Raw genomic sequence first — 26,180 nt, forward strand, 5'->3', positions numbered from 1 at the left:
GGCAGGAGCTGGGGGATCTGTTGGGTGCAGTTCTGTGGTGGGAGGGTTAGGGATACGCTAGGTTTGCTCCTATGCCTTCTGTCTTGGGGGAATTTCTCTCTGCACCCTTTGTAGTCTTGCAGCAGATATGGAGGCAAGGCTGGATGATGGCTCTGGGCTGTAGGTCCCTGTGGGGTGTTGTGGGGTCGAGGTGCGAGGTTGGCCTATGGTGTGGTGTTGGCCCTATCTGGGGCTGGTGTTGGCTGTGTTGAGCTGCTGCTTGCTGAGTCACCCTGGCCATAGCCTGGAGGGCCCAGAATAATTAACCAGAGGCTGTTCCCCAGATTAGAGGCTGATCTGGCTGAGCTGCAGCCCTGGCAGCACTTAATGCTGGGAAGCATTTGGCAGGGAATGGCTGAGCAGGGCTCCTGGGAGCCATAACCATAGGGCTCCCTCTGCCCATGAGCCTGCGAGGGCCCAAGTCCCCAGGCCCTGGGCTGGGGCAGCACCCAGCAGTGCTGTCAGTAGGTTCAGGGTGAGCAGCCCTCTGCCTGCGCCAGGGCTGCTGGAGGTTTGGGGTGCGGCCCCAGCTCGGTTCTGGGGGTGGCGGTGCCGGACGTTCCCCTGCTCTGCGCCTCTTGGGGGGACACCCGGGCCGCTCTTTGGGGCGGGCGCTGTCCGCGGTGCTGGCACGGCGCTCTCCTCGGTGCCCGGCCTTCCTCCCATCCTCCTCCTCCTCCTCCTCGTTTTCCTCCCTCCCCCTCATCCTCTTCCTCCGCCCCCGCCTTCCTCCATCCTCCATCTGCCTTCATCCCCCCGCTCCTCTCTTCTCCTCAGTCTTCCTCTCCCTCCCTTCCTCCTCCTCCTCCCTCTCCTCCTCTTCCTCCCCGTCTCCCCGCCTCCCCTCTCTCCCTCCTCTTCCTCCCCCAGCAGTGACGTCTCTGGACGTGCCCGGTACCGGCCCGGCTCACAGCACCGTTTGGGGCTCCGGGCCCGGTGTCACCGTCCCGGGGGGGCTGCGGGCACCGCCTGGGGCCGCCCATGCGGTCGGGGGGCGATGCGGACGGCGCGGAGCCGGCGGTAGTGCCCGCACCGGGGCCCCCCCCGGGAGCATGGGCTGCATCGGCTCCAAAACCACCATCGGTGGGTGAGCGTCACCGGGATGGGGCTGCCGGGGGGGCGTGTTTGGGGCCGAGGGGGGCATAGGGAATGTATAGGGTCTTGGAGACTTGGAGGGGGGAGGGGGGGAGAGGGGTGTTGCGTGGGTTATGGGGGAGGCTGCTTTTGGGGATCCTGGAAGCTTTGGGGGTGGGGCTGATGCGGTGAGGGTGGTGTGTGGGGTGGCTGTGGGGTGAGGAGAGTTGTGGGGGCTGTAAGGCCTGGGTAGGGGGTGCAGAGTTATAGGTACACTGTATGGGGGGGGGGGGTATGGGGATCTCAGCATTGCTGGGGCGCTTGGGAATTTATAGAGGAATGGGGGTAAATGGGGGTGGATATGGAGGATCTGTGGGTACTGGAGGACTTGGGAATCTATAGTGGGTTGACGGGGCATTGAGGACTTAGGGTTGTTGCTTGAGGGGAGTCAGGGGGCTCAGGGAGTGAGGAGAGATAAGGAGTGATGTGGAGGTGGGGGGCTGTGCAGGGGCTATGGGGGAGCCACAGGCTCTCTAGGGGTTCAGGGGTTGGACAAGGGTTATGGGATTAGGGTATTGCTGAGGGGCCTGCGGGGACGTGGGAAGCTGTGAGAGTTGATTGGGTTTACTTGGGGACTGGGGGGCTATGGGGGCTGACAGAGGTGGAGGCAGTGGGTGGTTATGGAGCTGTGGTGACCCCAGGCTGGGGCTGGTACAGGCATGGTGGGGCTGTCCTGGGGGTGGCTGTGCTGGGGGGTGACCCAGGTGTGTCTTTGCCCATAGCTGATTGGGGGGGAAGGGGGATCAGCAGCTTCCCCTGGAGCCGGACCAGGGTCGAGGTGCACTCTTTGCCCCCCATATCCTACCCCATGGCCACCTCACATCAGCCCGACACACCTCAGAGCAAGGAAATGAGCCCCTGGAGGTCCGCTGCCTGTTTAGGAGCTGCGGTGCTTTGGGAAGCCCCCCCCAACACCGACACTGGGGTTGTCAGTGCTGGAGGGGGCGGGTTCCCCTCTATTTAGGGCTGTAGAGCTGGTGCAGAAGCACAACCTCCAGCAGAACAGCCTGTCCCAAGCTCCCCAAGCCCTAAACTCAACCCCAACCCCATGGGCATCCTACCTGCCTTGGCCCCATCCCAGAGACACCCAGCTGAGTGCTGCCTCCTGCACTGTTCCCACCCTGAGCTCATGCATCCTGAGCTCCCACAACCCGGGCCAAGGCGGGCTGTGTTCCCACTCCCGGTGCCAGCCTGGTGCCGCTGACACAGGCTGAAGAGCTGCCCGGCCGTGAGTCACCCAGTGCCGCAGCGCCGGTGCTCTGTGCAATGAGTTGCACCCAGCCTCAGCTGGGCAGATGGAGGCACTGAGCTCTCCCTGCAGTGGCCGTGGACACGACCCTGTGCGTGGAGTGGAAGGAGGTGAAAGCGCTGTCCCCACTGCGAGCTGCCCATCCAGCCCCATTGCCCCGCCTGTTGCGCCAGGCCTCCTTCGACAGCCAGGACTTCCTCGAGGTACTGCCGCACCGGGGCCCTGCTGCCTGCCCTGCCCGGCCCCATAACCGGCTCACAGCCGGCTCTGACGTCAGCCCTGAGCTGGGCTGTATCCTGGGAGAAATCAGTCCACGGCGCCGCGTTTCCATGGCAATACGAGTTGTTGCGCGCCTCCAAATCCTGCTTCACTTCCCCATGGCTGTGGGCACGGAGATTGGGAAGGGATGCCCCAGCGCAGCGGGTGCACTGACAGCCTTGCACGTGTGTGTGTGTATGTATGAGCCATGCTCAGCTGCACCAGCTACAGAGAGCAGAGCACGTGTGCATATATGCAAGCGTGCACACACAACAGCTCTATGTGCATCAGTGCAAGTGCACGTGTGTGTCACCACAGCGGTGGGAGTGGGCACACCTTAGTGCGTGCACAGCGTGACAGCCCTGCTCACCCACAGGTCAATGTTGAAGACACTGTCGAGATGCTGCCCAAGTCGCGGCGTGCACTGACCATCCAAGAGATTGCTGCCCTGGCCCGCTCCTCGCTGCATGGTAACTACTCTGGGACATGGGGGCACAAGGGAGGGCGGAGGGGTCCCTGCATTGTCCCTGTGATACTGACGTGGTGTTGCCCCAGGCATCTCGCAGGTGGTGAAGGAGCATGTGACGAAGCCGACGGCCATGGCGCAGGGCCGCGTCGCACACCTCATTGAGTGGAAGGGCTGGTGCAAGCCCGTGGAGCCACCCGCTGCGCTGGAGAGCGCCTTTAACTCCTACTGCCACCTGAGCGAGGGCGAGCAGGAGGCACGATTCGCTGCAGGTGGGCACTGTGTGGAGTCTCCATCCATCCATCCATCCATCCATCCATCCATCCATCCATCCATCCATCCATCCATCCATCCCCATGCCCATGCTCATCTATCATCTATCATCTATCATCTATCATCTATCATCTATCATCTATCATCTATCATCTATCCATCCTCCATCCATGCACCCATCCATCCATCCCTCCCATGTCCCCACCCACCCATTCATCAATAATTCTTCTTGTCCCCCCACTCATCCACTGTTTCATCTGTCCATCCCTCCATCTATCCCCACATCTCCTACCACCCGTCCCCATGTCCCCATCCATCCACCCTCATGTTCCCATCCATCTGCCATCCACTTTTGTGTCCCTATCCATCCATCCATCCATCCATCCATCCATCCATCCATCCATCCATCCATCCATCCATCCATCCATCCATCCATCCATCCCTTGCATGTTGTCCCCGCTGTGCCGGTGTCCCCCAAATGCTCACTGCTGGCTGTGTGGGGGTCTGTGCCACTTCCCACTGTGACCACACTGTCCTGTGCCAGGTGTGGCGGAGCAGTTTGCCATCGCTGAGGCCAAGCTGCGCGCCTGGTCCTCGGTGGATGGGGATGACTCCAACGATGAGTCCTACGATGAGGACTTCATGCCATCCTCGGAGAGCTCCCTGCCAGCCGGTGAGCACCCTGGGGATGTGTGGATTGGGGACAGTGTCCTGCTGCCAGGACTCCCCATGGTGCCGCCATGGGGCTAGCAGTCATTGGGATTCCTGGCTGTGGGGCTGACTGCTGTTCCTGCAGAGCGTCATCCCGGTGCGGCGCTGCTGCGGGACCTGCTGCGGGGCCACCTGTGCCAGCTGGGAGCACGGCACGGCTCCTGCGAGCCAGAGAGTGACTCGTCACGCACGCTGTCCCCCGAAACCCTCTGCTCCAGCCTCTGCAGCCTGGAGATGGTGTCCCCCTCTGAACTCACTGCCAAACTGCTGGGCTCCCTGGGGGGTGAGCTGCCCCCCCCGAGCAGCCAAAGTGCCTTGCAGGGTCTGGTATGGCCCCGCTGCCAGGACTCACTGTCCCCCATGCCCTACGCTGAGGCCTGCCTCTCACCCGCCGAGAATGAGGTGGTGCTGAGCAAGGACTTCGCGCTCCGCCGCAAAATCTCCGACGTTGCCTCCTCTGGGGTGGTGTCACTGGAGGAGGAAGAGGAGGAGGAGGATGAGGAGGAGGAGGACGATGAGGCTGAAGAGCCATGATGCCCCACAGGGACCCTGCCTCTCCCCAGCACCGTGCCCTCCAGGACTGACGGGACCCGAAGCTGTGGGGCTGGCTGTCCGCATGCATCCCCTTGCCATCCCTTTTTGGGCACTGAGCCCCCCACCCTGTTGGCACAGCTGAACCTTTTCTGGGCTAAGCCCCCACTCTGGACCAGGGCTGGGGGTGGGAGTTGGGGCACAGAGGCTTTTCTCCTTGCTCCCCGATGAATTTTATACTGTGAACTGCTGCCTTGGGACAGGGGGTTCAGGAGGGGGCCAGGGGGGTGCTGATGTGCCGCGGTGATGGAGGTTTCTATGCTTTTGTACGCATGTGGGGGCTGACATGGGGAGGCTGTGGGTGGGAGTGGAGTGGGCATGACAACCCCCTGTGGGAGTACCCCCAACCAGCCCCATGGTAGGGTCCCCCCCACGTCTGCTGTGGGCCAACCTGGGGTGTGTGACAGGTCCCATGACTGATGTCCCTGTCCCCAAGTTGCTCACCCCTAGCAGGGAACCAAGTGCCTACATGGAGGTGATTGCTCCCCCTCATTGTATCTGGAGGGGTGACACCCCAGTACAGGACCCCCAGCTGTCTGGGCACACTGTTTGGGGGAAGGAATGCCAATTTTCATTGACGCTTGCCCTCCCTTCCTGCATGGCACGTGTTCTTGTGGGGCCACTTGCCCACTGCATGCCACCCCTTGCCCCCCCATCCCTGCACCCCCCTTGTGCCCTTTGCTCCCACGCTGCCACACATCCCCAGCTCTGCCCTGTGCCACCCCGTTCCTGTAGTGGAGCCCCCAACTCTGCATGACCAAGCTGCCAGGGGGGCCTGCTGCCATGGTGAGGGTCTCCCTGCCCCCTGGCCCCTGTCCACCACCGCATATGGGGACATCGGCCACTCAGAGCAGGACCCAGGGATTCTGGCCCCAAAACCCACAGTGGAATGGGGAGAAAGGGGTGTTTGTGTGCACGCGCCTCTGAGGGGGTATGTGCACCTGGGTACATCCCCATGGGGTGCCGGGATCTGCCCCGTGCCGGGGTGCCCCTGCCCCTGCCTCCATCCCACCTGCCCTCCAATAAAATCAGTGGTGTGAGCGCTGCACAGCTGCGTCTCCTTGAAGGAGAGGGGCCCTGGTAGGGTGGCAGGATGGCGGTGACAGCAGAGTCCCCTGCATGTCCCCCCATAGAGTGATAGAGAGGCCCCGGCCGTTATCTCGCATTCCTGGCTGGGCTACCAGGCTAATTATGGGCATGTGGCAGCAGGCGCCTGGCCATCCCCCTGTCCTGTGCGGGGTACTGGAGACAGGTTGGGAGGTGGCAGTGGCACACTGACATGGCATCGCTCAGCTCGGCTGCTACGTACCGTGCTGAGCACATCAGCACCTACAGCCAGGGGCTGGGTGCCGGCGAGCCCCACTTCGAGGGGGAGCGGTACTGCTACGACACCTTCGGGTACCCAGGTATGGGGTGTGGGGTGGGGGACCCCAAAATGCAGCCTGCTGCCCTGTGTCCAGGCACTGCCAACCTGAGTGCCCTATGGACCATCCTGCATCTCCTACCCCATCCCCTCAAGCTGAGTCCCTTCAAGGGCCCCCCAGGGTCGCCAGGCTCACGGTATCCCCTGTTATCTCCTTCCTAAACCTTACAGAGCCTCCCACTGCCCCCAGACACCCCCATGCCTCTTTCTCCCCTGACCCCAATCTTCCTGGGTGCCCTTGTGTTCCCCCCAACCCCTGTGCACCCAGATCCTCAAGGTGACCCAGATACTCCCATTCCTCCTTCCAGAGCCCTCACGGTAACACCCAGCCCCCAGCCTATTTTCCCCAGACTTTTCTGGCCATCCCGTGTCCCCCTGTCCTCAGGCCACCCCATATTCCCTCTCCATACCCCACTTCTCCCTGAAGCCCCCACAATGATCTCAGCCCCCAGTTTCCCTTCACACCTCGCCCCCTGCATGCTGTGCCACACACCCCTATTCCCGATCCCCACAGGTTCCCCAGGTGCCGTGTGCCCCTACACCCTGGGCACATGGGTGCGGGTGCAGGGTGACGCCTATCAGGTGGTGGCTGACGTCAGCCAGTTCGACCCCCCTGACATTGTGGTGACCACCTCCAACGGCCACGTTGCCATCTGGGCTGAGAAGGTGAGGACCCCCTCATCCCTCCCCACATACCATCATTGGTACTGGACTAACTGGGCATCACCCTACTGCCTACTCACCACATGTGACCATTTGATGCCACATTTTATGCAGGTGGCAGAGGACGGCACAGTGTGCGACACGTTCACCCACCAGTGCCGGCTGCCTGAGGACACGGATCCGCTGTCGGTGAGCTGTGCCCTGACGGATACCGGCACATTGGTTATCACTGCCCAGCGCCGTGCTGGTGCCCGTCCCGGTGAGATGCCACAGCCGCTGTACCGCAGCGAGGCAACACTGGGTGCAGGGACAGCACGGGGACAGTGATGGTGACCGTACCCTGGGGCTCAGTGTCCCCTGCCCACCTCCATGCTCTGTCAAAAGTGGCTGTTTATAAAGTCCTTTAATTAAATTAATATAAAAATCTCTGTATTTACACAGGGGGATGCACGGTGGAAAGGTTGCAGGGTCCCCATTCCTGGCACTGAGGCACTGGGGAGGGGGTGACGACCACTCTTGTCCCCATGTCCCTCGACCCAATGTCCTTCTGCCCCATGCTTGGGGACACTGGGGTGCCCATGAGGGCTGTGGCTGTGCTGGGGGGTAATGGGGCAGGGAGGGGGCAGAGGTAGCAACAGGGGGAGCCCCGGGGCATGGGCGGGCTGGGGGGGCACCTGGCCACCCCATGGCACTGAAAGGAGGATGCCCATGTCCCACATAGGGTGCCCCCACAGCACCCCCGACACAGGGTAGGGGTCCGGTGTCACCGTCACTTGCTGGTGTCCCCGTCATCAGGGCCGGCCTCGCGGGGCATGGGGTGGTGCTGGTGGCGGTCCCAGAGCTGGCGCAGGTCGGTGGTGTCCAGCTCACCTGCACTGGTGCTGCTGCGGCGGAAGCTGGCGAGCGGTGGCAACACCTTCACCCCCTTGGCAGTCAGTGAGCCCTCGATGGCTTTGCGCAGCTGTGGGCACCCCAGTGTCATCAGTGGGTAAATAGAGCATCCCTGTCCCATGCTCTGCCCCCATCCTTACCTCCTTGAGGGACACCATGCCCACCAGGCGCCCGATGCTGGTGACATACGCGTGGTCCAGGCCCAGTAGTGAGAAGATGGTGTGGGTCTGTAGGAAAATGGGGGGCTCAGTGGGGTATGCAGTGGAGAATAGGGGTGGGGGGACGCAGCAGGGGCCCACCTTGTGCAGTGAGGTGCGCTCCACCAGCTGGAAGGGTGCGGGATCAATCTGGGCGCTGCTGAAGTCCACGCTCTGTTCCAGCTGCTGCTCCTCCCAGTCCAGGATCTGGGGCATGGGGAGCACGCTATAGGACCCAGCCCCATGGCATGGTCCCACAGGCAGTCCCCTGACCTAGGCTCACCTCTGCTGGCGTCATCCTGTCCCCCAGGTCCAGGTCCTCCTATGGGAGAGGTGGGGTGACACCTTGCCGTGTGTGCACAATGGGGTTGTGTGGGAGAATGTGATTGGGCACGCCCAGCTTGTGATTGGTGGAGAGAATGCAGCCTGGGTTGTGATTGGTGGAGGAAAGTGGGGGAAATTCCATTGCTGCGATTGGCTGATAGGATCCATGCTATGATTGGCCAAGCAGATTTGGGATTGAAAGTTCCCGCGCCCTGATTGGCCAAGCAGAAATCGGGACGCATCTGAGATTGTCTACGCAGACACAGGCCAAACGTGGTTGGCCAAGTGGAATCGTGCCAGGACATGATTGGTTGAGAGGATTCAGGCTGGCCTCCAATTGGCTGAGAGCAGCTTTGCCTGGGCTGCCATTGGCTGCAGCTTACCGTGACAGAAATGCGGACGTGCTTGGCCTTGCGAGGGGCCTGGCCCTGCGCCTGGCACCATGCAGGAGAGATGGTGTTAGGGGGCATGGCATGGCACGGGGCCAGGCTGGGACAAACAGAGATGGGATGGGATGGGATGGGATGGGATGGGATGGGATGGGATGGGATGAGAAGGGAAGGGAAGGGAAGGGTCAGGTAGGGATGGGATGGAGTGGTATGGGATGGGAAGAGTTAAATAGGGATGGAATGGGATGGGAAGGGTCAAGTAGGGATGAGGTGGGATGGGATGGGCAGGGGCAAATAGAGACAGGCAGAGTCAACTGAGGATGAGGCTGGGACAGAAAGGGTCAAATAGGCATGGGATGGGATGGGATGGGATGGGATGGGATGGGATGGGATGGGATGGGATGGGATGGGATGGGATGGGGATGGGATGGGATGGGATGGGATGGGATGGGATGGGATGGGATGGGATGGAAAGGGTCAACTATGGATGTAAAGGGACAGGCAGGGTCAGGCAGGGGAAGGAGATGGTGGGCAGGATAGGAAGGGTCAAGTAGGGACAGGAAGGGCCAATGAAGGATGGAGAGGGATGGAAAGGTGTGGAGTAGTGAGGGACAAGCAGGGACAGGCGCTCACCTCAGCAGGCTCTGCAGCACTGTTAGCACAGAAGAGGCTCTTGAGGGCGATGCTGGAGCTGTCGGTGGCGCTGGCTGCAGGAAGCAGAGGGGTCAGCGTGGAGTGGGGGGCTCCCAAAGGGGTCGTGGGGTGCTGACTCACCTGGGGAGCCATCGGTGGGGATGCTGGGCACACGCTTCAGTGCTGGCTTTAGGGGCTTGCGGGATCCGCTGCGCGTGGGAGTGAAGGAGGAAGCTTCAGTGCTGATCTGTGAGAGGGAAGGGATGGAGTCAGGGAGGCAAAGACACCCTGAGGGGGGGATCCTGGGGTGGCTCCTCACCTGGAAGCAGACACTGGCTTCGGAAAACCGGCGCCCGTCATCAGCGCTTGCCCACGCCTTCTGCCGCAGGGCCTGGAGCCGGCGCTGGGGATGCAGCTGCTGGCCCAGCAGAGCCCCCACCTGCGCCCTCTCAATGGAACCCAGCAGGATCATGGACTCTGTGATCAAGAAGGGAAACGTTGGAGGAGACAGTGCTGCAGGGACACTGAGGACATGATGGAGAAGCTCCCATGTGCCTCTTACCTGCTGAATCCACCAGCGCCAAGCTCTTCATCTTGGTGCTCTGCAGCACGTGCTGCAAGTCCCGGTACTTGCAATTGAGGGAGACGTAGGGGACGTCCCGCACCATGATGTCCTCCACCCGCATGTTGTATTTCCTGCCCAGGGAAATGTCCTCAGCACGTTGCCACACAGTACTTGTGGTTGAGGATGTGGGGGCACTCACTCATGATGTCCCCAGCCCAGCTCGGGGAGGTAGGGCAGCTTCTTGATGCGGATAATGCTGTCGTAGAGGGAGGGCTGGAGGCTCTGGGCCACTGCGTTGGCCAGGATGACAGCGATCATGACAGGCAGGATGTGGGAAATTTGACCCGTCAGCTCAAAGACGATGACGGCAGTGGACACAGTGTGGGTGACAGCACCTGACAGCGCAGCCGCCCCTGCCAGACCCAGGAGGCATGGACAGCTGTCTACTGGGGCCATGTCCCACACCACTGGGACATCCTTAGGACAACCCCATTGATGGGGGTCACCCAGGGACCCCAGCAGCTCTCTGGGAGTGGGATGGGAAGGATCAAGTAGGGATGGAAATGGATGGGATGGGATGGGATGGGATGGGGATGGGATGGGATGGGATGGGATGGGATGGGATGGGATGGGATGGGATGGGGATGGGAAGGGTGCAGTGCTTACCCACCACGGCGTAGCCCCCTGGCACAATGCGATAGGTGTTGCTGTCGGTGTGGATGCCATCAGGGAACCAGGCTGCCATGCTCTCCCCGACCAGCCGCCCAAAGGCTGCCCCTGCCCACAGAGAGAGACTGTGGAGGCCTTGAGGCCCAGATCCCAACCCCAGTCCTACACTTGCTCCACGTCCCTCTGCCAGGGGACATCAGGCGACTCTGTCCCTCACCAATGACGAAGACCGGCATGAAAGCCCCACAGGGCACTGGGATGGTGGTAGCCAGGGCTGACATCCAGAACTGCATGGGGGATACAAGCACATGTTAATTGCCATCCCCTTGGCTGGAGAAGCGCCAGCCCTAGAGCAGGAAGCAGGCATGGCACCCCACCAGGGGCACCCCGCCAGCACTCCCTGGTGGCACCCTGGTGGGTCTCTGCCAAGATCTCCTTGACAGCACATTGGTGGCACCCAGCCACCACCTTGGTGGCCATGGGAGCAGCCACCCACTGTCTCCCAGGAGCACCTTGTTGGCTCCCATCCAGCACCTCCCTGGTGGCGGGTAGGAGGATGCACCCACCTTCATGATGATGAAGACAACAAGGGTGACAAAGACGTTGGAGCGGGGATGTCGCCAGGCCTCCAAGATGCCCAGGTACTCAAACTCATCACTGGGCTCCCGCTTGGCCCATGTCCGGTTGTCAAACAATGTCACCAGCGTGTCCTTCTGTGTGAGCTGGGGACACATTTGGCTGAGCTGGGTGCAGGTGGCCCAAGGGACCAATGCACTGCCCCATGTCCACACCATAGCTACCTGCCCAGCCATGAACTGCCCAAAGCCAGGTGGGAAGGTCAACGTGGAGATGAGAAGTGTCACCAGGGCAGGGAACAGCAGGCGCCTGGTGGGGTGGCATGGAGGTGATGACACTGGTACAACCCCATCCCTGCCATCCCAGAGAGGACATTTGCTCCCATGATGGTAGGGACCACTGAGCACCTACTTCTTCATCAAGAAGCGATTGATGGTCTTCTGTCGGCGCATGCACTGCACAATCTTGCGGTTGAGGTAGACAAAGAGAGCACCACCGAAACCACTGGCAATCCTGGGCAGAGGTTGAGGCTGAGTGCTCGTGTCCACCACATCAGTGTGGGACGGGGGATGTAGGATGGGGCCGACACACTCACCCGATGACAGCGAAGGCAGGCAGCTCCTGCAGGTCAAAGGGGAAGTCGAGGCGGAAGCGGGTTTTGAAGAGTGCTGTGATGGTCTCTGGGGGCACGGTGGGTGTGAGCAGGGCTGGGTGGGGGGACCCTGGTGTCCCCAACCTCCCACTCCATGGGGGTACCTTCATCCTTGATCCAGACAGCCAGCACGCGGAAGATGAAGGCACTGAAGGTGGCGGCAAAAAACCCACGCCAATAGTTGCGGACGGCAAAGAAGGTGGAAGTGACCTCAATGCTGAACAGCACACCTGGCAGTGAGAAGAAGGACAAGAGGGGAGAGAGGAGAAAGGCAGGCAGAACCCAGGTGCTTGTCATGCTGCCCACCCAGAGCCCCATGGCCACACTGCAATTCAGGGCTTCTTCAGCAAAGAAGCTGTCTGTGAGCAAGAGGGCAGTGTGGGGACGTGGGAAGCCATAAGGTAAGGGATGGCAGATGGCGCTGGGGTACATGCACAGGGATGGACTGATGGATGGATGGATGGATGGGGCAGCTCAGCATGCACAAGACAAGGAAAGAGTCAGACAGCACAAACCTATGGGCAGGGCTCAGCGGGGAGCTCCCTGGAGTGCAGCACAGTGCAGTGGGGAAGAGGACGAGATGAGATGTTACACCTTTAGGAGGATGGTGCCTGCTTCTCCCTTTATCCTCTGCCCTGTGGGCACCCTGACTAGTGGTGCTGCCTCTGCCATACCCACCCAGGTGGGCCCCTGTCCCCTGCCTGGTACTCTGAGTGGGATCCTGCTGGCTTCTCTGAGAGCAAGAGGTATGAGCTGAGGGGTTCCTACCTCCAATGGGGGCAGCGAAGCAGCAGCCGACACCAACAGCACAGGCAGCTGCAAGCATTTCTGTGTTCCTCGCCTCATTCTGCAGGTGAGCACAGGTTCAATCAGTCCCAGCACTGCTGGAGCTCCCCAGGTGCTACCTGCGCCCACTCACCTCGTAGATGCCCCCAAAGAAGGAGAGGAAGCGGCTGAGCAGGGCTGCACACATGCTGGCAATATGGACAAAGGGACCCTGTGGGGACAACGGTGGGGGGCTGAAGCTAGTGCCCCCCACCCAGCCCGCTGCCTGCTCCAGCCATGGGGAGTGCCCTCACCTCCTTGCCCAGGGGCATGCCACTGCCCAGGGCACATGTCAGCCCGATCACCTTGGCCACAAAGGTCTTCAGGGTGAGATACTCTTTCAGGACAACACCCCGCAGGATCGTCTTCATCTCGGGGATCCCTGAGCCTGGCAGCACAGAGATAGTCCTGACCCACAGCCATGGGGAAAGCCTCCATTTGGTAGTCCTGGGATACACTGATACACTGCCATAGAAATCCCTGTGAAGCCTTTCTCACTGTGCAGGTGGGACCCCTGAGAACATCTCTAGGCCATGATGGGACACCCCAACCCATAGCCCTGCAGGGACCCCAGTCTCACACCCCCGAGGGACCCCATAAAGACCATCCCATGGATCTTGGAATACCCCAGCCCCATAGCTTAGGCCACCTAGACTGCTCACAACCCACAGCCCCAGGGAGGAGTGACCCCATTAGGGCACGTGCACCTTACCCACAGCCTGTGGGGCGAGGATCTGGGTGAAGCCGGCTGAGAAGGTGATGAGCACAGTGGGGTAGGTGACCCAGGCCAGATACTGCAGCATCACATTGGTGTCCAGGCCCCCATACATCCACTTCTGGGCTATGGGCACAGCAAGTTGCGGGCAGCAGGGGATGTGCCATTGCCCTGGAGTGTTCATCACCCATTGCTGCCCACTCACCTTGGAGGCAGGTGGCGATGGCAAAGTCCATGGCCCAGCTCACCAGTGCCATGACCAGCCCCAGGAGGATGAGGAAGACCCAGTCCTCACCCACCCTGGCGATGAAGAACCTCTGGCACCGCACAGCACAGCCTGCAGGCACAGGGCAGGCTCAGTGCTGGGGATGGGCAGAGCAACACAGCACAACACGCCTGAGTGCTGCCCCTTGGCACCATCCCAAGCAGAGCTGCCAGAGGGCCCCGTCCCTACTGCTGCCGTCCGGTTATTTTGGGCCATTGTGTCCCCGCAGGTGGCATTGTCCTCGGCGCCAGTGTCCCATGACAGCAGGAGAAACCCTACCCGTGGTGGCGGCAGCTGGGCGGGCAGTGGTGCCCAGAAGAGCACAGAACTGCCCAGCCGCAGTGCCAGGGGGTCGGGGTCCCCCGGTATGTCCCCACCCCCCCTTACCGCAGCAGGGGGCACAGCGTCCCTGGCTGTACTCCAGCAGCTCAGAGGGGCGGCGTGGCCGCGGGGTCCCACTGTCTTCGTGCTCCTGTTTCAGTCGCAGCCGGGCTGCCTCATCCTTGGCGAAGGTGCCCAGGTCCTGTGTGTAGCGGCCATACATCTGGGGGAGAAGGAGTGGGAAGGGGCATCAGGAGGGTGGCACAGGGCTCTGGGCTGCAGGTGGGGAAACTGAGGCAGGGAAGCACTGGACATGGTGCCGGCACCAGGGTGGGGATCAATAGCAATTGTTTCGCCCACACACCCAGCACGGTGCCTGGCCCCACTGGTACCAGTCCCCAGCCCTACCCAGGTGCTTCAGCCATGGGTTGGGCTGAGGTGGGCGGGTGAGGGCATCCAGTGCCAGGAACATGGCCAGGCTGGCAGAGAACTTCTCTGAGGGCCAATATTGGGGTTGTGCCTGCTGTTGGAGCTGTTACGTGAGTTGGGATCCCCCCCCATGGTGGGCACATATGTTCCCAGCTGAGCCCATGAAAGCAGCATAGAGCAGGGCACACTCTCAGCCCTGCAAAAAAGGGGGCATGGAGATTTAGGGTGCAAGGCACATAGGGACACTGTGCCCACTCGGGTGGCACACGGCACGTGTCCTGGCCCCTGGCACTGCCCCCTGTGCTCATTGTGCCTGTCCTCCCTGCTAAGCTGGGGGCACCAGTCCCACACTATGGGCACTGCCAAGGGCTTGGTTGCTTGGTTTCCACCTCGCTCCCCCTGCCATGACCTGAATGCCAAGCGCCAGAGGTTGGCTGGGCACAAAGGGAGACTTCAGGGCCATGGGGGCCCTTGCCAGGCTCCCACGTCGGGTCGACGTGAGCCCCATGCCGATGTATGCCCGCCTGCTGTGCTGCACGTGGCCGCCCCACAGCCCCTACCCCGGCACAGTGCCCAGCAAAGGGGCTGTGGCACGGGTGGGCACTGTGCTTGGCACGTGCCGGATCAAGTGGGAATGGCATAAAGGTGAATTTCCTGTGGGGCATTGCCCAGATCCCTCTGGCCAGGAGCAGAATGCAGCCAGTGTGGCGCCAGGTGGATTCTCTGCTGTCTGATACCTGGGTTAGGTTCAGCCCTGGGAGGGGAGAGGGAGGGCACAGCCACATCCATTGCTAACCCCAAAACTTGGGCACGGGCCTATGGAAATGTGCTGGGAGCTGCAGCTCAAGCCTCCTCGGGGGCTGCATTCAGCACTACGTGCCAGAAGAGGACCCCAGCCCTGCATGGTGCTTGGTGTTCAAAGGCTCCCTTCGGGCAAAGCTTGTTTCCTCTGGAAGAACAAACGGCCCCACACCCCAGGAGCTCTGTTGTTCTGCCAAGTGCCTGCCTCCCCCCAGCCCTATATCCCCCCTTTGTCAGGATGGGGGCACCCCAGGCTGAGACCCCCCTGTGCCCCCTGCTGGGGGGCTGGAAAGCTGCCCCATGGGTCCCCAGCAGGATGCCCCTATAGATGGAAGGGGTTCAACTTGGCAGGGGGGGGTTATAACCCCATTAGCCCCCGAATGCACCAACCCTGCTTAAAAAGAGGAAAGGGGCTATGCCACCCCATGCTGCAACCCCACAGACATGGGGTACCCCATAGCAGAGTCTGACTGTCAGTGAGGGCCAGCAATGCATTGTGCCTTCCTCCTCCTCCTTCTTCTCCTCCTCCTCCCGCTCGGGTTATTTTTCCACAAAGGCCTTTTGAAACACAAACAGCCCCGGGACTCCAGCCTCCGCCGTGAAGCAGCTGAACAATCACAGTGCCGGGCAGGCAGGGAGCGGGCATGGGGCGGGGGGGCTGGAGGGGCCATGCAGGGACATGGGCACGGGATGAGGTCTGTATTTTGGGACTGGACTCCTGTGCCGTGCCCCCCCCCTGGGCTGTGCCAGGCAGTGGTGCCTGCTGTGCCCGGGTGATGCGGTGCACGGTGTGGCTGCTGGCATCAGCGCTGCTGTGTCCCCAGGCCACCCTGTCCCATGGCAGATGGGGAACTGAGCACCCTGGCAGTGATGCCCACAGCTGGGGAGTTCTAAAGGTGGGGGACACAGGGAGCAGGGAACCCTGTTCTTGGGCAGACAGAGAGGCCAGGGGGGTCTGTGTCACGCTGCCTGTCTTAGCCGGGATCTAATCGGCTCCACGGTGAACAAGGGCAGTTTGTCAAGCTTAATCTTCCCCACTGGAGGCCCTTTGGTCCCCTGGCACATGGGGGGCGCTGGGGGTGGCAGGGACCCCAGGCACCCTTAACAGCAGGTGGTTCCCACGGGCACCTGCCCCATGCAGGCTGTGGCCGGAGCTCAAGCCTGGCAGGAGCTGGTGGCACCGGGGAGGGCACCCGCCCTTCTGCTTGGCACGGGGGTGGCTTTTGGAAGCCAAGCACGAGGCTGTGGGATGGGTGCCCATACCCAGCCTCACCCACGTGGGCGGCTTCAGGAGCCCCGAGGCCATGGGATAAGCGCCCCGAGGTGTGGGTACCTCCCTGCCTGCAGGTGGGGAGGGCAAAGTCTGCTGGCACCACAGGGCTGCCCCGATGCCAGCCTTGTGCCTCTGCCCTCCTGCGGTAAAGGTGCTTGGGAAGAAGATGCAGAGGGCACCCGGCACACAGGGCCATAGTGCCACGTGCGGGCTGGGCATGCCCTGGTTGAGGCTACACAAACCCTACAGCTGTGAGTGCCCAGCAGTGCTCAGCCCCTTCCCTGCCCTGCCTGAAGGCCTTTGCCAGGGCAAAGTACCCGTTTACTGAGCTGCACCGGGCACCAGCCCAAGCAGAGACTGCAGAGAAGTACCTTTGCCCGCAATGTCAGAGGGCTGTGGGCAATGGAGGGGCTGTGGGCATAGTGGGGAGGGACGACACTCCGAGGTGCCAGTGGGTAGGCCCCGAAGGTGACAGTCGTAAACATGGGGCTAAGGTTGCAGGCGGGGGAGATATGCTATCTTGGGGACAGAAAGCTGAGGCTGGGCACGGTCTGGGGGTTAAAGGGTGCCTGGGTGGTGTGGGGCACCCTATGCTGAGGGCATGCTGCTGGGGGGAGGTGTGCCCGAGGGTCCCACCACGGGGCTGGGGACTCCAATGGGTTTCTCTATTGCTGTGGGGCTGTCGGGCTGTGGGGCGGCACCGAACGTCCCCCAGCGGCCCCCAGATGGAGACAGCCCCCGAGGCTCGGAGGACACGGTGGGATGGAGCAGGTGTCACGGGCGCTGCTCCCTCACAGAGCTCCTGGAGGGGGATCACCCCGAAACCGCCCCTCTCCCCGCGACGTGCTGCGGTGCCCATTGCCCCCCGCCGTGCCCTGTGCTCTCGGTGCCCGGTCCCGACGGCACTCACCAGGGTCTGCTCGTACTGCAGCGCCCGCTGCTCCGCGCTCTCGGCGGAGGCCATGGCGCTCCCGGTGCTCCCGGTGCTCCTGGCCGTGCCGGTGCCGGCGCCCGCGGCGGCAGCAGCTCCGCCCGGGGCCGTGCGGGGCGGACCCGGGGCACTGCTCAGGGGAGGGCCCGGCCGCGCTCCGCCTCCGCCGCTCCGACGGCGGCACCCGGCACCGGCACCGGGCAGCCGGGCAGGACCGAGGGGATGCGGGGCAGGGGTCGCTCAGAGCCCTCCAGACGAGGTGGCCCTACGGACACTTGTTTTCATCCACGGGCACCTGGTGGGGGCTGGCAGCAGCTTTGCTGCAGGGTCTGGGGTTTGAGCAGAGAGCACCGTGCCCACCCCCAGCTGTAGGGTCAAGGTTAGGGAGAGGAGCGCCCAGTGTCTTGGCACCACCGGCAAAGAAGCAAGGGAACTGGGGATGCACACAGATTACGGACACCCCAGCACAGTGAGGACCCGTCGGAGGTGGCTGAAGGAAGCCCTTACCGTGGCACTGCCAGCACCGGGATGGGGTCCCAGACAACGCTCTTCACTGCCGGGCAGCAGCGGCTCAGCCCGCTCTGCAGGGATGCAGGAGCACAGCTTGGCACCGCTATTCCTGGGGCGAAGCACTGCGGCATGGCACAGCGGCTGCTGTCCCTCTGGGGCCGCCGGCATCTCCATTTCACCACCTCAAAGGGCTCAGGAGCAACTGGGGCAGCCGGAAGGACCGAGCTTGCTCTCTCCCCTCTGGTACAGCATGGCACGCTCGGTGAGGATGGAGCTGCGGCACTGCCGGGCTGGTGGTGTGGGACCAGGAACAGGCTGGTTCGCACTGCCCAGGTGCCGCCTTCTCCTTTGACGTTGGCACCCCCAAGGGTGGGTGACAATGGCCAGGGCTGGGGTTTGCCCTGCACCAGCCTGGGAGGGTTCATCGCCTGCCGTGAACCAGTTTGCGGCGGGCAGGCGATACAGGAACCCCCCACTTATTGTTTCCCTGGGCACCGAGTCCCCTCCTCACGCGTCAGCTCCTGGCACTGCCCCACGCATCCGGAAGGAGTCCCATGCCAGGACACAAGTGCTGCTGCCAGCGGGCCACTGGCCGCAAGGTCAGCACCGGCGCTGCTACCCTGCTGGCCACAGCACCACATGGGCACATGCACAGGGGCTGGAACACTTCAGCTGGCACCAAGGACTCCATGCCCACCCTAAACGCCACCATGCCATCCTCCTAATGCCATGGTACCAGCCCCTGGTGTCATGACACCAGTACCAGTACAACCCAGTGTCCCAGTATATACTAATGCTGCCTAGCATCATTGTGCCAGTGCATCCAGTGCCATCCCAGCAGAGCCCAGTGTTACTTTCCCTGGCTTAGGGCCCAACCCTGTCATCTCTGTGCCATCACAGGAGTGCTTGGCTCAGCACTGTACCTGCTCTGGCATCACATCTTCAACCACAGGTACCAATTAGGGCCACCCCAGCCCTGCTCCAGTTCCCTCTGGTGCCACCCTACAGCTCTCCATTCCACGTAGAAGCCCCATGTCTCCAAGACCCCATGTCCCCACCGAAATGACATGGCCTGCATGTCCCCAAACCCAGCAGCACCCATGAATGTGTGATACAGAGGAAAGGAGTGGGCAATATCTCTGTCTTTAATAAATACATTGGGATCCCTGTCCCTATAAATTACACACCAAGTCCAGCCAAGCTGGGGCAGGCACAGCAAGACAGGGGTGAGAGGGATTTTACACTATATACAAGGAGGGCATGATGCCTGCTGCACCCACCAGCTGGGAGCTCGTGGGTGGGAGTGTGGGGTGCCCCGGCTCCCCCAGCCCCGCTGCTGGCTATTAGGGTGGCTCGGCACTGCAGCTGTGCCCGGATGGGGTGCCTTCCCCATCCCTGCTCCTCTGTGCCCCATGCCCAGCCCTGGGGGGAGGAGCGATGGGGCTCTGTAGGGCCACCCGGCATTGCTGCGCTTTCAAGCTGTGCTCACTGTTCAGTGGCTCCATGCCTCTGCTGTGGCTTCATGCATCTTTTCTGGGGGTGAATCCGGGGCTGCAGGGGGGGAAATGGGATGAATTGAAGACATGGAGGGTGTGCGGGTGGGTGATGGTCCCCAAAGGGATGCAGGAATGCACAGTGTGCCAGTGGGTACCCAAACTCACCACGGCACTTGGCACAGCAGGGGTTGTCCCTCCTGCTGGGGCTGGCACAGGCACCTGGCGGGCACTCCTGGCGCTGGCAGTGCGTCTCTCCTGACTGTAGGGCATAAGCAGGGCTGGTGCACAAGGGTACCTGCACCACCAGCCCAGCTCTGCTCCCAGCTGTCCCCAAAGTGCTTGGATGGCAAACGGCATCTCTGCATGCCCAGCACACTCACCACACACCAGCACAGGATGCACTTCATCTCCCCAAAGGGTGGCACTGAGGGGTGCCAGCTCTCATTGTTGAGGTACCAGCGGCGCCCAAAGCGGCACGCACGGGGTCCATCCGCCTGCATGCCATCAGTCAGCTCAGGGACACTCTTCTCAGGGGCTGTGAAAAGGGCACAGGGAAGCTGCATGCCCTCAGGGTGTGGGAGGCACAGGGGACGAGGGGGGAGCAGGCTGCACATACCTGGGCACTGCTTGCAGCAGTCAGAGGGACTGACGCGCACCGGGTTGGCGCAAGTGAGACGTGGGCACTGCACCTTCTCACAGTGCACTTCACCCGTGGTGCCCTGTAGGGAGCATGCACAGAGATCGGGGGGGGCACTAGAGCTCCCCTACTTTGAGACCCCCAGCACTCACCTTGCAGGTGCAGATGGCACATTTGATGAGGCCGAAGGGCGGCACGACGGGGTGCCAGCGGGTACCGGAGCCTCGCCACGTCTTGTCCCCATCAAAGTAGCAGCCTGAAAGTGGAGGAGGTGGGCACAGCATCCATGTGACAGCTGCAGTGCCCTCAGCCTGTGCCCGGGGGACTCACCCTCACTGCTGTCACGTGCCCGTTCCAGCTTTAGATCCTCCTGCTCCATCTTCTTCTCTGCAGGGATCAGGGAGGGCATGCTCAGGGTACCAGAATGGGACCCCCACCTTATACCCATAGAGACATTGCCCACAGCCCCCTCTTTCTGCCCCACACCCCCCCAGGAGCTCCTTGTGCCCCCACACCTTCACAGACTGGGCAGCACAGCTCCTCGGGGTGCACCTGGCGGGTACAGTTGAGGGGCTGGCACAGGATGGGATCGCAGATCACCGTGCGCTTCTGGGAACAGCAGGCAGATGGCTCACTGAAGGATCCATCATCAATGGGGCCACCCACAGTTCACCCCTATAACTCCATACCTGGCAGCTGCAGATGGAACACTTCTTGTCATAGTCAGGTGCCCAGCGGGTGCCATGCGCGCGGTGCTGCCCCTCGAAGAAGCAGGAGTTGGGGTCCTTTTTCAGCTGTTCCACGTCTCTTCCCTTGGGGCCCTCGGAGAGTTCAGCCTCCCCGGTGGACAAGCGAGCCCCTCCTGCCTGGCAGCGGTTGGGGATATGCACCTGGAGGGCAGCAGTGGGTTGACACCATGGGCATCTCACTAGGCATCCTACTTAGGCCACCCATGGCTGGTAAGACACATGGCCGTGGGCACACGTGTCCCCACGCTGTCCCCTTCCAGCACCAACCCATGGGGTTGTGTTAGGAGCACATACCCATCCCCGCATCTCCCCACGCGGGTGTGCTTTGGTGCTGACTTGCAGGAACGCCGTGCCCTGTGCCAGGTGCTGCAGCAGTTCAGCATCCAGGTCCTTCACCACCCCCTGAGCCTACAGGACGAGGGGGACAAGGGAACATGAGGACTGGCCTGAGACCTGTGGTGACACCGTGGTGTACCTGCTGCGTGCCCTCCTCACCTCAGTGCCATAGAACCCCTTGAGCATCCGTTTGTGCAGGTGCGGCCGAGTCCCCATCTCACCCAGCTCGGCCACACCGTGCAGCTGGGCGCTGACTGTGCCATCAGCCGGGCGGCCCAGCCCCGCCACCACAATCTCGTAGTGCAGGTGGCAGTGCTCATCCAGCGACAGCCACGCGTGGCCTCCAGCCCCGCTGCTCACTGGGGGGGATACCAGCTGCCCTGCCAGCGGCACCGGCATCTCTGCGCACAGAGAGGGGTGGTGGGAGGTGATGGGTGAAGGGCTGCACCATTGCTCCCTGCCACCACTCTCCCCTCCATGTACCTGTGTAGCGTGCGAGGAGCCCGCTGTAGGGCAGGGAGATGACCTGGCCCCGCAGCTCACCCTCTGCCCAGTCCTTGGTGGCCACGTTGAGGAAGAGCTCATTCTGCAGCAGCATGTGCACATCACGGGCGCCAGGGCTGTGCCACAATCCCTGAGCCTGGCATGGAGAGGGGGAGAACACACATATGGGGTTGTGCCCACTTGTGCCTGCACCAGCCTTGTGCCATGTCACCAGCACTCACCAGCCCGTCCCTATAGCTGTGTGTCATGTCAAAGAGGACGTTCCTCTTGTTCTTCCGCCGTGGTTTGGTCTCTAGTGTGACTCCCACCACCTCGCTGGCTGTGCCCACCACCCGCACCTGCAGTCAAGGCATAGAGAGACAGCAATAAAGTGACTGGCGGGGCACAGTGCTGTGTCCGGTGCCATGCCTGTTCCCATTACCTGGTACTCCAACGTGCCGTTCTCATGCAGTGCCAGCTTGGCTGATCCCACCGCCCCCGTCTTGGTGGGCTGCAATGCATCTGCACCGCACAGCACGCTTTGGATGGCTGCACTCAAGCACAGAGAGTGGAGAAAAGGGTGAGGACAGAGAGGAGGCAATGACACCCCCACATCCTGCTGCGCCCTGCTTACTGTCACAGCTGCGACGGGCAGTAATGGTGCCCTCCATCTGGCGTGGGTGCCGGCCCTCGGTGTCAGCCACGATGCGGAGCTGCCCCTGCGCCAACCATTGCAGCTCATGTGCAGACAGGTCACTCAACACCTCTGCGAAGTCAGGGTCCTGGGGGTGCAGGCAGCAGTGAGGGGGATACTGGAATACCCGGGGCATGGGGAGGGGGATGGCTGTACCTCCATAGTGATGTTGGCATGGACCTCGCGCAGCGTCTGGCCCTGGTGCAGGATGCGGACTCGCAGTGGTACCCAGGGGGACTCTGGGCATGGCAGAGGGGTTGGGGCTGCAGGGGGTGTCTGTGCATGGGGCTATGCTCCCAAAGCACAACACTCTGCAACCCCACATCTTTATACAAGCTTCCACCCACCCATGCACTCCCACTGCACCCCCACACACCCTGTGCCCCAAAATGCACATCTGAATCCCCCTGCGCACTCCCATCCTGACCCCATGCATCCCAAGCCAATTGCACACCATGGACCCCCAAGTCCCCCCAGTGATGCCATGCCCTGCAGGTGCCCGTGCCCACCCTCACCCCCAGCTCCTGGCTCCAGTAGCCCACGGGCCATGAGGATGAAGTGTAGGTTGTTCTCAGTGTCGCTCAGTGTCAGCATGGCCATGCCCCCGGCCCCAAGATGTGCAGGGTCTGATGAGGTCAGGATGGCACCAAATGTCTCTGTGCAGGGAGAAAGACATGAGGAGCACTTTAAAGGGAACCCCCTCAGGGGGTACATGGGTGTGGGGGTACATGAGGGTGGATCTTACCTGCAAAGAGTGCACGGTGCTTCAGGATGTGTCCATGCACCTCTCCGGAGGGCTGAGCACGGGTGATGAGGGACACGCGGAGCTGCTCTGCACGCAGCAGCTGTATGTTGGCTTTGGACACTGTCCTCCACATCCCACAGAGCTGTGGATACAGCAGAGCTGGGCATGGGGCACCGGCATTGGTGTGCCATGCGCATCACCCTGCCCTGCCCACTCCTCTCACCATGCCGTCCTCAGGGGCTGCGTTCTTCTGCACTGGGTGCTCAAACAACACGGTGCCCTCAGGGTCACTGAAACGCACACGGCTCGGCCGGCCCAGCCTGCAAGCACCAGGGGTTGAGCAGGGACTCCTAGCCCACGTGCCTGGCACCGGCCCCATGTAGTGCCTGAGGGGGGGTGGGACACGGAGCAGGGTGCCAGCTGGCATTGGTGCCAAGGGGTCCCCAGGTTGGCACCGTGTGGGAGGGAGTGCACATTTGGGAAGGACGGCGGGAGCTGAGCGCTCGGCCTGGCTGTAAATTAGGAGCATTTTCAGCTCAGTTTGGCTCCCCCTGGTTGGAGCTGGAAATTAGTCACCACTTTACTATGTAAAGGGGCCTGGAAGTGAGGAACAGCAGAAGCAACCCGTGCGGGAAGGAGAGAGGGAGAGACAGACAGCGGGCACTGGGGGAGGGCAAGGGTTTAGGGTCCTGTGGTGGTACCCATGAGCTGGGCCATAGGATGGCACAATGCCTGTCTCCCACTGCACCCACAGCCCCCTCCCAAAATCTCACCCCACCAACACAATGCTGTGATAGCACTGAGGGCAGGTAGAGGGGAAACTGAGGCACGAGCAGCATCGCATCCCCAGGTTTGATGGTTTCAGGCTGTGCTCACCGCTCGTAGCTGATGGAGAAGAGCAGGTAGGAGCGCAGCAGGGTGAAGCGAGCCTTGGCCACTGCACCGGACGTGGGGTGCCACGGCTCGGGGCCGCTCGTCAGCAGGGCCACGAATTCTATGGGGGTGAATTACAGTGATTACTAGAGGAGCACGGGGATGCCCTGCACCGCTTTTCCTGCCTGGGCTCACCTGTGCGGGCATCGTCGCGTGCCAAACCCTCGGAGCTGAGGTAGGAGCGGTCATTGTATGGCTTGTCCAGCTCGTCCTCCTTGTCCTGGAAGTACTCAAAGGTGTCGAAAGGTGGCTCGGAGCTCTTCTCTGGGGGTCCTGGCAAGGCTGGCGTGGGAGGCACAGCAGGGAGATGGATGTGGCACGGGTAACCCTGACACCAAGGAGCCCCTCCGTGGGGCTGCCCAGTGTCTCATGTCCCAGCCTGAGCCCAGCAGTGGGTGAGAGCACCATGCTCACCTTTGGGGCAGGTGTGGCAGCAGTGCCCGGGCAACAACGTGGCACGGGGGCAAGTGGGAACAGGGCAATCCTGCTTCATGTTCTTGCAGTTCACTTTCCCCACTGGTTTCCCTCGGCGATTCCTCTGCTGGGGTGGTAAGAACTGTGTCAAATTGTGCCTAATTATGCCACAGATACAGCTAACCCCAACATCCAGCCCCAGTGGATGGCACAGCAGTGGGTACCAGTGTTCCTCTGGTGCAGCCCCGATCCTCTCAGCCCATCTGCACAACCCCTGGGCCCCACACACCTTGCACAGCCTCCAGCTGTTTGTATGGCAGCCAAATCCCGGCCCCCACCCCCCTGCCCAGCTGTGCACAGCCCCTCCAGCCCTGACCTCGGGGGGCTGCTGGAGGGAGGGGGCCGTCTCCGAGGAGGGGAGGGAGGAGAATGAAGCATGAGCCTTTAACCCTCCGCTGCTGGGGGGTATCCAGGTGTGGCATCGGCTGGAGGAATCTCCGCTGCCGTTTCCCTCGGGGCAGGGGTAATGAACGAAGGGGTGATCCCGTCCCCAGCAGGGCCTCTTGTGTGGGGGTCCCCTATCCTGGCAGGGGAGGGGGTGGGGGGCACTCACCGTCTCGCAATGGCAGATCACGCAGCGCATCACCCCGAAGGGCTCCCCCAGGTCGGGGTGCCACGTCTCCTCCAGGGCATAGAAATGCCCTCCGAAGGCACAACCTGCAGATGAATCCCCACCCCATCATCGGAACACCCCCACAAGAAAAAAGTCACCTCCGGGCCGCGGGCACCCCCCTGCCGCAGCCCCGATGGGGCGGACAGCGTCCGGCACCGCCCCGTCGGGTACGGACCCGGTTATTGGGACCGAACGGCAGCACGGGCAGGCGGGGGTGGGGGGGGACGAAGTTGGGGGGCATAAAAGGGATGCACCGGGGGGGGGGGGGTGCCGGAAAAGAGGGTGCACGGGTTGGAAGAAAAAGGGTTGCATGCAGCGGGGGTGCACGGAAAGGGGGATCGAAGGGAAAGGGGTGCAGGGAGGGGGGTCCTACCTGCCGTCCCCCCGGGGGGCAACGGATCGCTGTCGGGCCGGATGGGCAGGGCGAGCTTGGGGCGGGCGGTGCGGGCGGGCAGGGCGAGCAGGGCGAGCAGCAGCAGGGCGGTGCGCATGGTGCCGGGGAACCGGGGGAACCGGGCGGCCGGGGGCGGGGAGGGGGGGCCGGGCGCTGCCTGCCGCCTCCGCTGCCACCGCCTCTGCCCGGCCGCCGGCCCCGGCCCCGCTTTATAGGCGGCGGCATGGGCAAGCGGGAGCTGCGAGCCCTGTGCAAACAAAGGGCCGCTAATGAGGCGCAGGCAGCGGCCGGCCGGGGGGACGCGCCCCCGCCGCGAACCGAGCCCCCCCTCCTTCCTCCCAAACGGGTCCCGGCCCCCTGGGCATAGGGACCCCCCCCAGCCACTGACCCCCTGCTCTGGGATAATAGGGTACCTACGGAGAACCCGTCCATGAAGCACCATTAGGGACCCCTTGGCACGGAGCATCCCTTGGATCCCCCTGAACCATTGGTCCCCTCCCAGACATGGGGTACCTCGGGTATGGAGCCCCTGCTCACATAGCAACCTTGGAGCATGAGGGTCAAATGTAACCCCTTCACCTGCATGCCCCTGGTCAGGGTGTGGGGGACCCCCGTCACATCCACACAGCACTCACTGGGGCAATGCAGAACCCACACTCACACCCCCCTCTGTGGGGCTTGGGGGTATTTCTGGGCACTGGACACCATGAGTACACCCCAATCCACATCCCCCCCTCACACTCCACCAGGACATAAAGCCCCTGCAAGCCCTCATTTCCCCCACACCATTGGATCACCCGTGGGACAAAGGGCACATCTCCCCTCAGCATCCCCCACAAATCCACTCTGTGCC

At 62.3% G+C, this 26,180-nt stretch overlaps 4 protein-coding genes across 9 annotated transcripts; 2 read left to right on the forward strand and 2 right to left on the reverse strand.

The window, feature by feature from the left end:
* The first annotated feature begins 826 nt into the window (after positions 1 to 826).
* On the forward strand, positions 827 to 5,769 carry FAM131A (family with sequence similarity 131 member A). 3 transcript variants are annotated; one of them, XM_032446575.1, is made up of 6 exons: positions 828 to 1,126; positions 2,495 to 2,625; positions 3,057 to 3,150; positions 3,236 to 3,418; positions 3,964 to 4,092; positions 4,216 to 5,769. In XM_032446575.1, exons 1-6 carry the CDS (start codon positions 1,021 to 1,023, stop codon positions 4,662 to 4,664), a joined length of 1,092 nt encoding a protein of 363 aa, XP_032302466.1. In that variant the 5' UTR covers positions 828 to 1,020; the 3' UTR covers positions 4,665 to 5,769. The 3 variants fall into 3 exon arrangements, with proteins under 3 accessions (XP_032302467.1, XP_032302466.1, XP_015727385.2); XM_015871899.2 differs by having other exon boundaries at positions 996 to 1,122; XM_032446576.1 differs by lacking the exon at positions 2,495 to 2,625 and having other exon boundaries at positions 827 to 1,122.
* Positions 5,770 to 5,878: 109 nt separating this feature from the next.
* LOC107318273 (heat shock protein beta-7-like) lies at positions 5,879 to 7,226 on the forward strand. The gene is made up of 3 exons (XM_015871900.2): positions 5,879 to 6,127; positions 6,659 to 6,810; positions 6,922 to 7,226. Exons 1-3 carry the CDS (start codon positions 6,001 to 6,003, stop codon positions 7,132 to 7,134), a joined length of 492 nt encoding a protein of 163 aa, XP_015727386.1. The 5' UTR covers positions 5,879 to 6,000; the 3' UTR covers positions 7,135 to 7,226.
* Positions 7,196 to 18,196, reverse strand: CLCN2 (chloride voltage-gated channel 2). Of its 4 annotated transcripts, none has more exons than XM_015871894.2 (24): positions 17,771 to 18,196; positions 13,896 to 14,052; positions 13,449 to 13,580; positions 13,241 to 13,369; positions 12,783 to 12,916; positions 12,623 to 12,700; positions 12,472 to 12,550; positions 11,808 to 11,933; positions 11,647 to 11,731; positions 11,463 to 11,564; positions 11,276 to 11,360; positions 11,042 to 11,197; positions 10,693 to 10,762; positions 10,473 to 10,583; positions 10,006 to 10,219; positions 9,804 to 9,937; positions 9,561 to 9,718; positions 9,383 to 9,488; positions 9,242 to 9,315; positions 8,603 to 8,653; positions 8,179 to 8,217; positions 7,998 to 8,102; positions 7,839 to 7,925; positions 7,196 to 7,768 (listed from the first exon to the last, which is right to left on the reverse strand). In XM_015871894.2, exons 1-24 carry the CDS (start codon positions 17,945 to 17,947, stop codon positions 7,577 to 7,579), a joined length of 2,781 nt encoding a protein of 926 aa, XP_015727380.1. In that variant the 5' UTR covers positions 17,948 to 18,196; the 3' UTR covers positions 7,196 to 7,576. The 4 variants fall into 4 exon arrangements, with proteins under 4 accessions (XP_015727380.1, XP_015727383.1, XP_015727381.1 ...); XM_015871897.2 differs by lacking the exon at positions 17,771 to 18,196 and adding an exon at positions 17,243 to 17,369; XM_015871895.2 differs by lacking the exon at positions 8,603 to 8,653.
* Positions 18,197 to 18,899: 703 nt separating this feature from the next.
* On the reverse strand, positions 18,900 to 25,456 carry CHRD (chordin). The gene is made up of 23 exons (XM_015871872.2): positions 25,307 to 25,456; positions 24,874 to 24,977; positions 24,261 to 24,384; positions 23,982 to 24,128; positions 23,790 to 23,907; positions 23,137 to 23,233; positions 22,914 to 23,055; positions 22,684 to 22,824; positions 22,325 to 22,407; positions 22,109 to 22,256; positions 21,917 to 22,023; positions 21,717 to 21,833; positions 21,475 to 21,631; positions 21,151 to 21,392; positions 20,950 to 21,063; positions 20,596 to 20,796; positions 20,422 to 20,515; positions 20,237 to 20,293; positions 20,059 to 20,162; positions 19,886 to 19,988; positions 19,650 to 19,804; positions 19,435 to 19,528; positions 18,900 to 19,324 (listed from the first exon to the last, which is right to left on the reverse strand). The coding sequence occupies exons 1-23, from the start codon at positions 25,422 to 25,424 to the stop codon at positions 19,266 to 19,268; spliced, it is 2,826 nt and encodes a 941-aa protein (XP_015727358.1). The 5' UTR covers positions 25,425 to 25,456; the 3' UTR covers positions 18,900 to 19,265.
* Positions 25,457 to 26,180: the final 724 nt, after the last annotated feature.

The sequence above is a fragment of the Coturnix japonica genome, chromosome 9 (genome assembly GCF_001577835.2).
Source record: "Coturnix japonica isolate 7356 chromosome 9, Coturnix japonica 2.1, whole genome shotgun sequence".
NCBI classification, from domain to species: domain Eukaryota; kingdom Metazoa; phylum Chordata; class Aves; order Galliformes; family Phasianidae; genus Coturnix; species Coturnix japonica.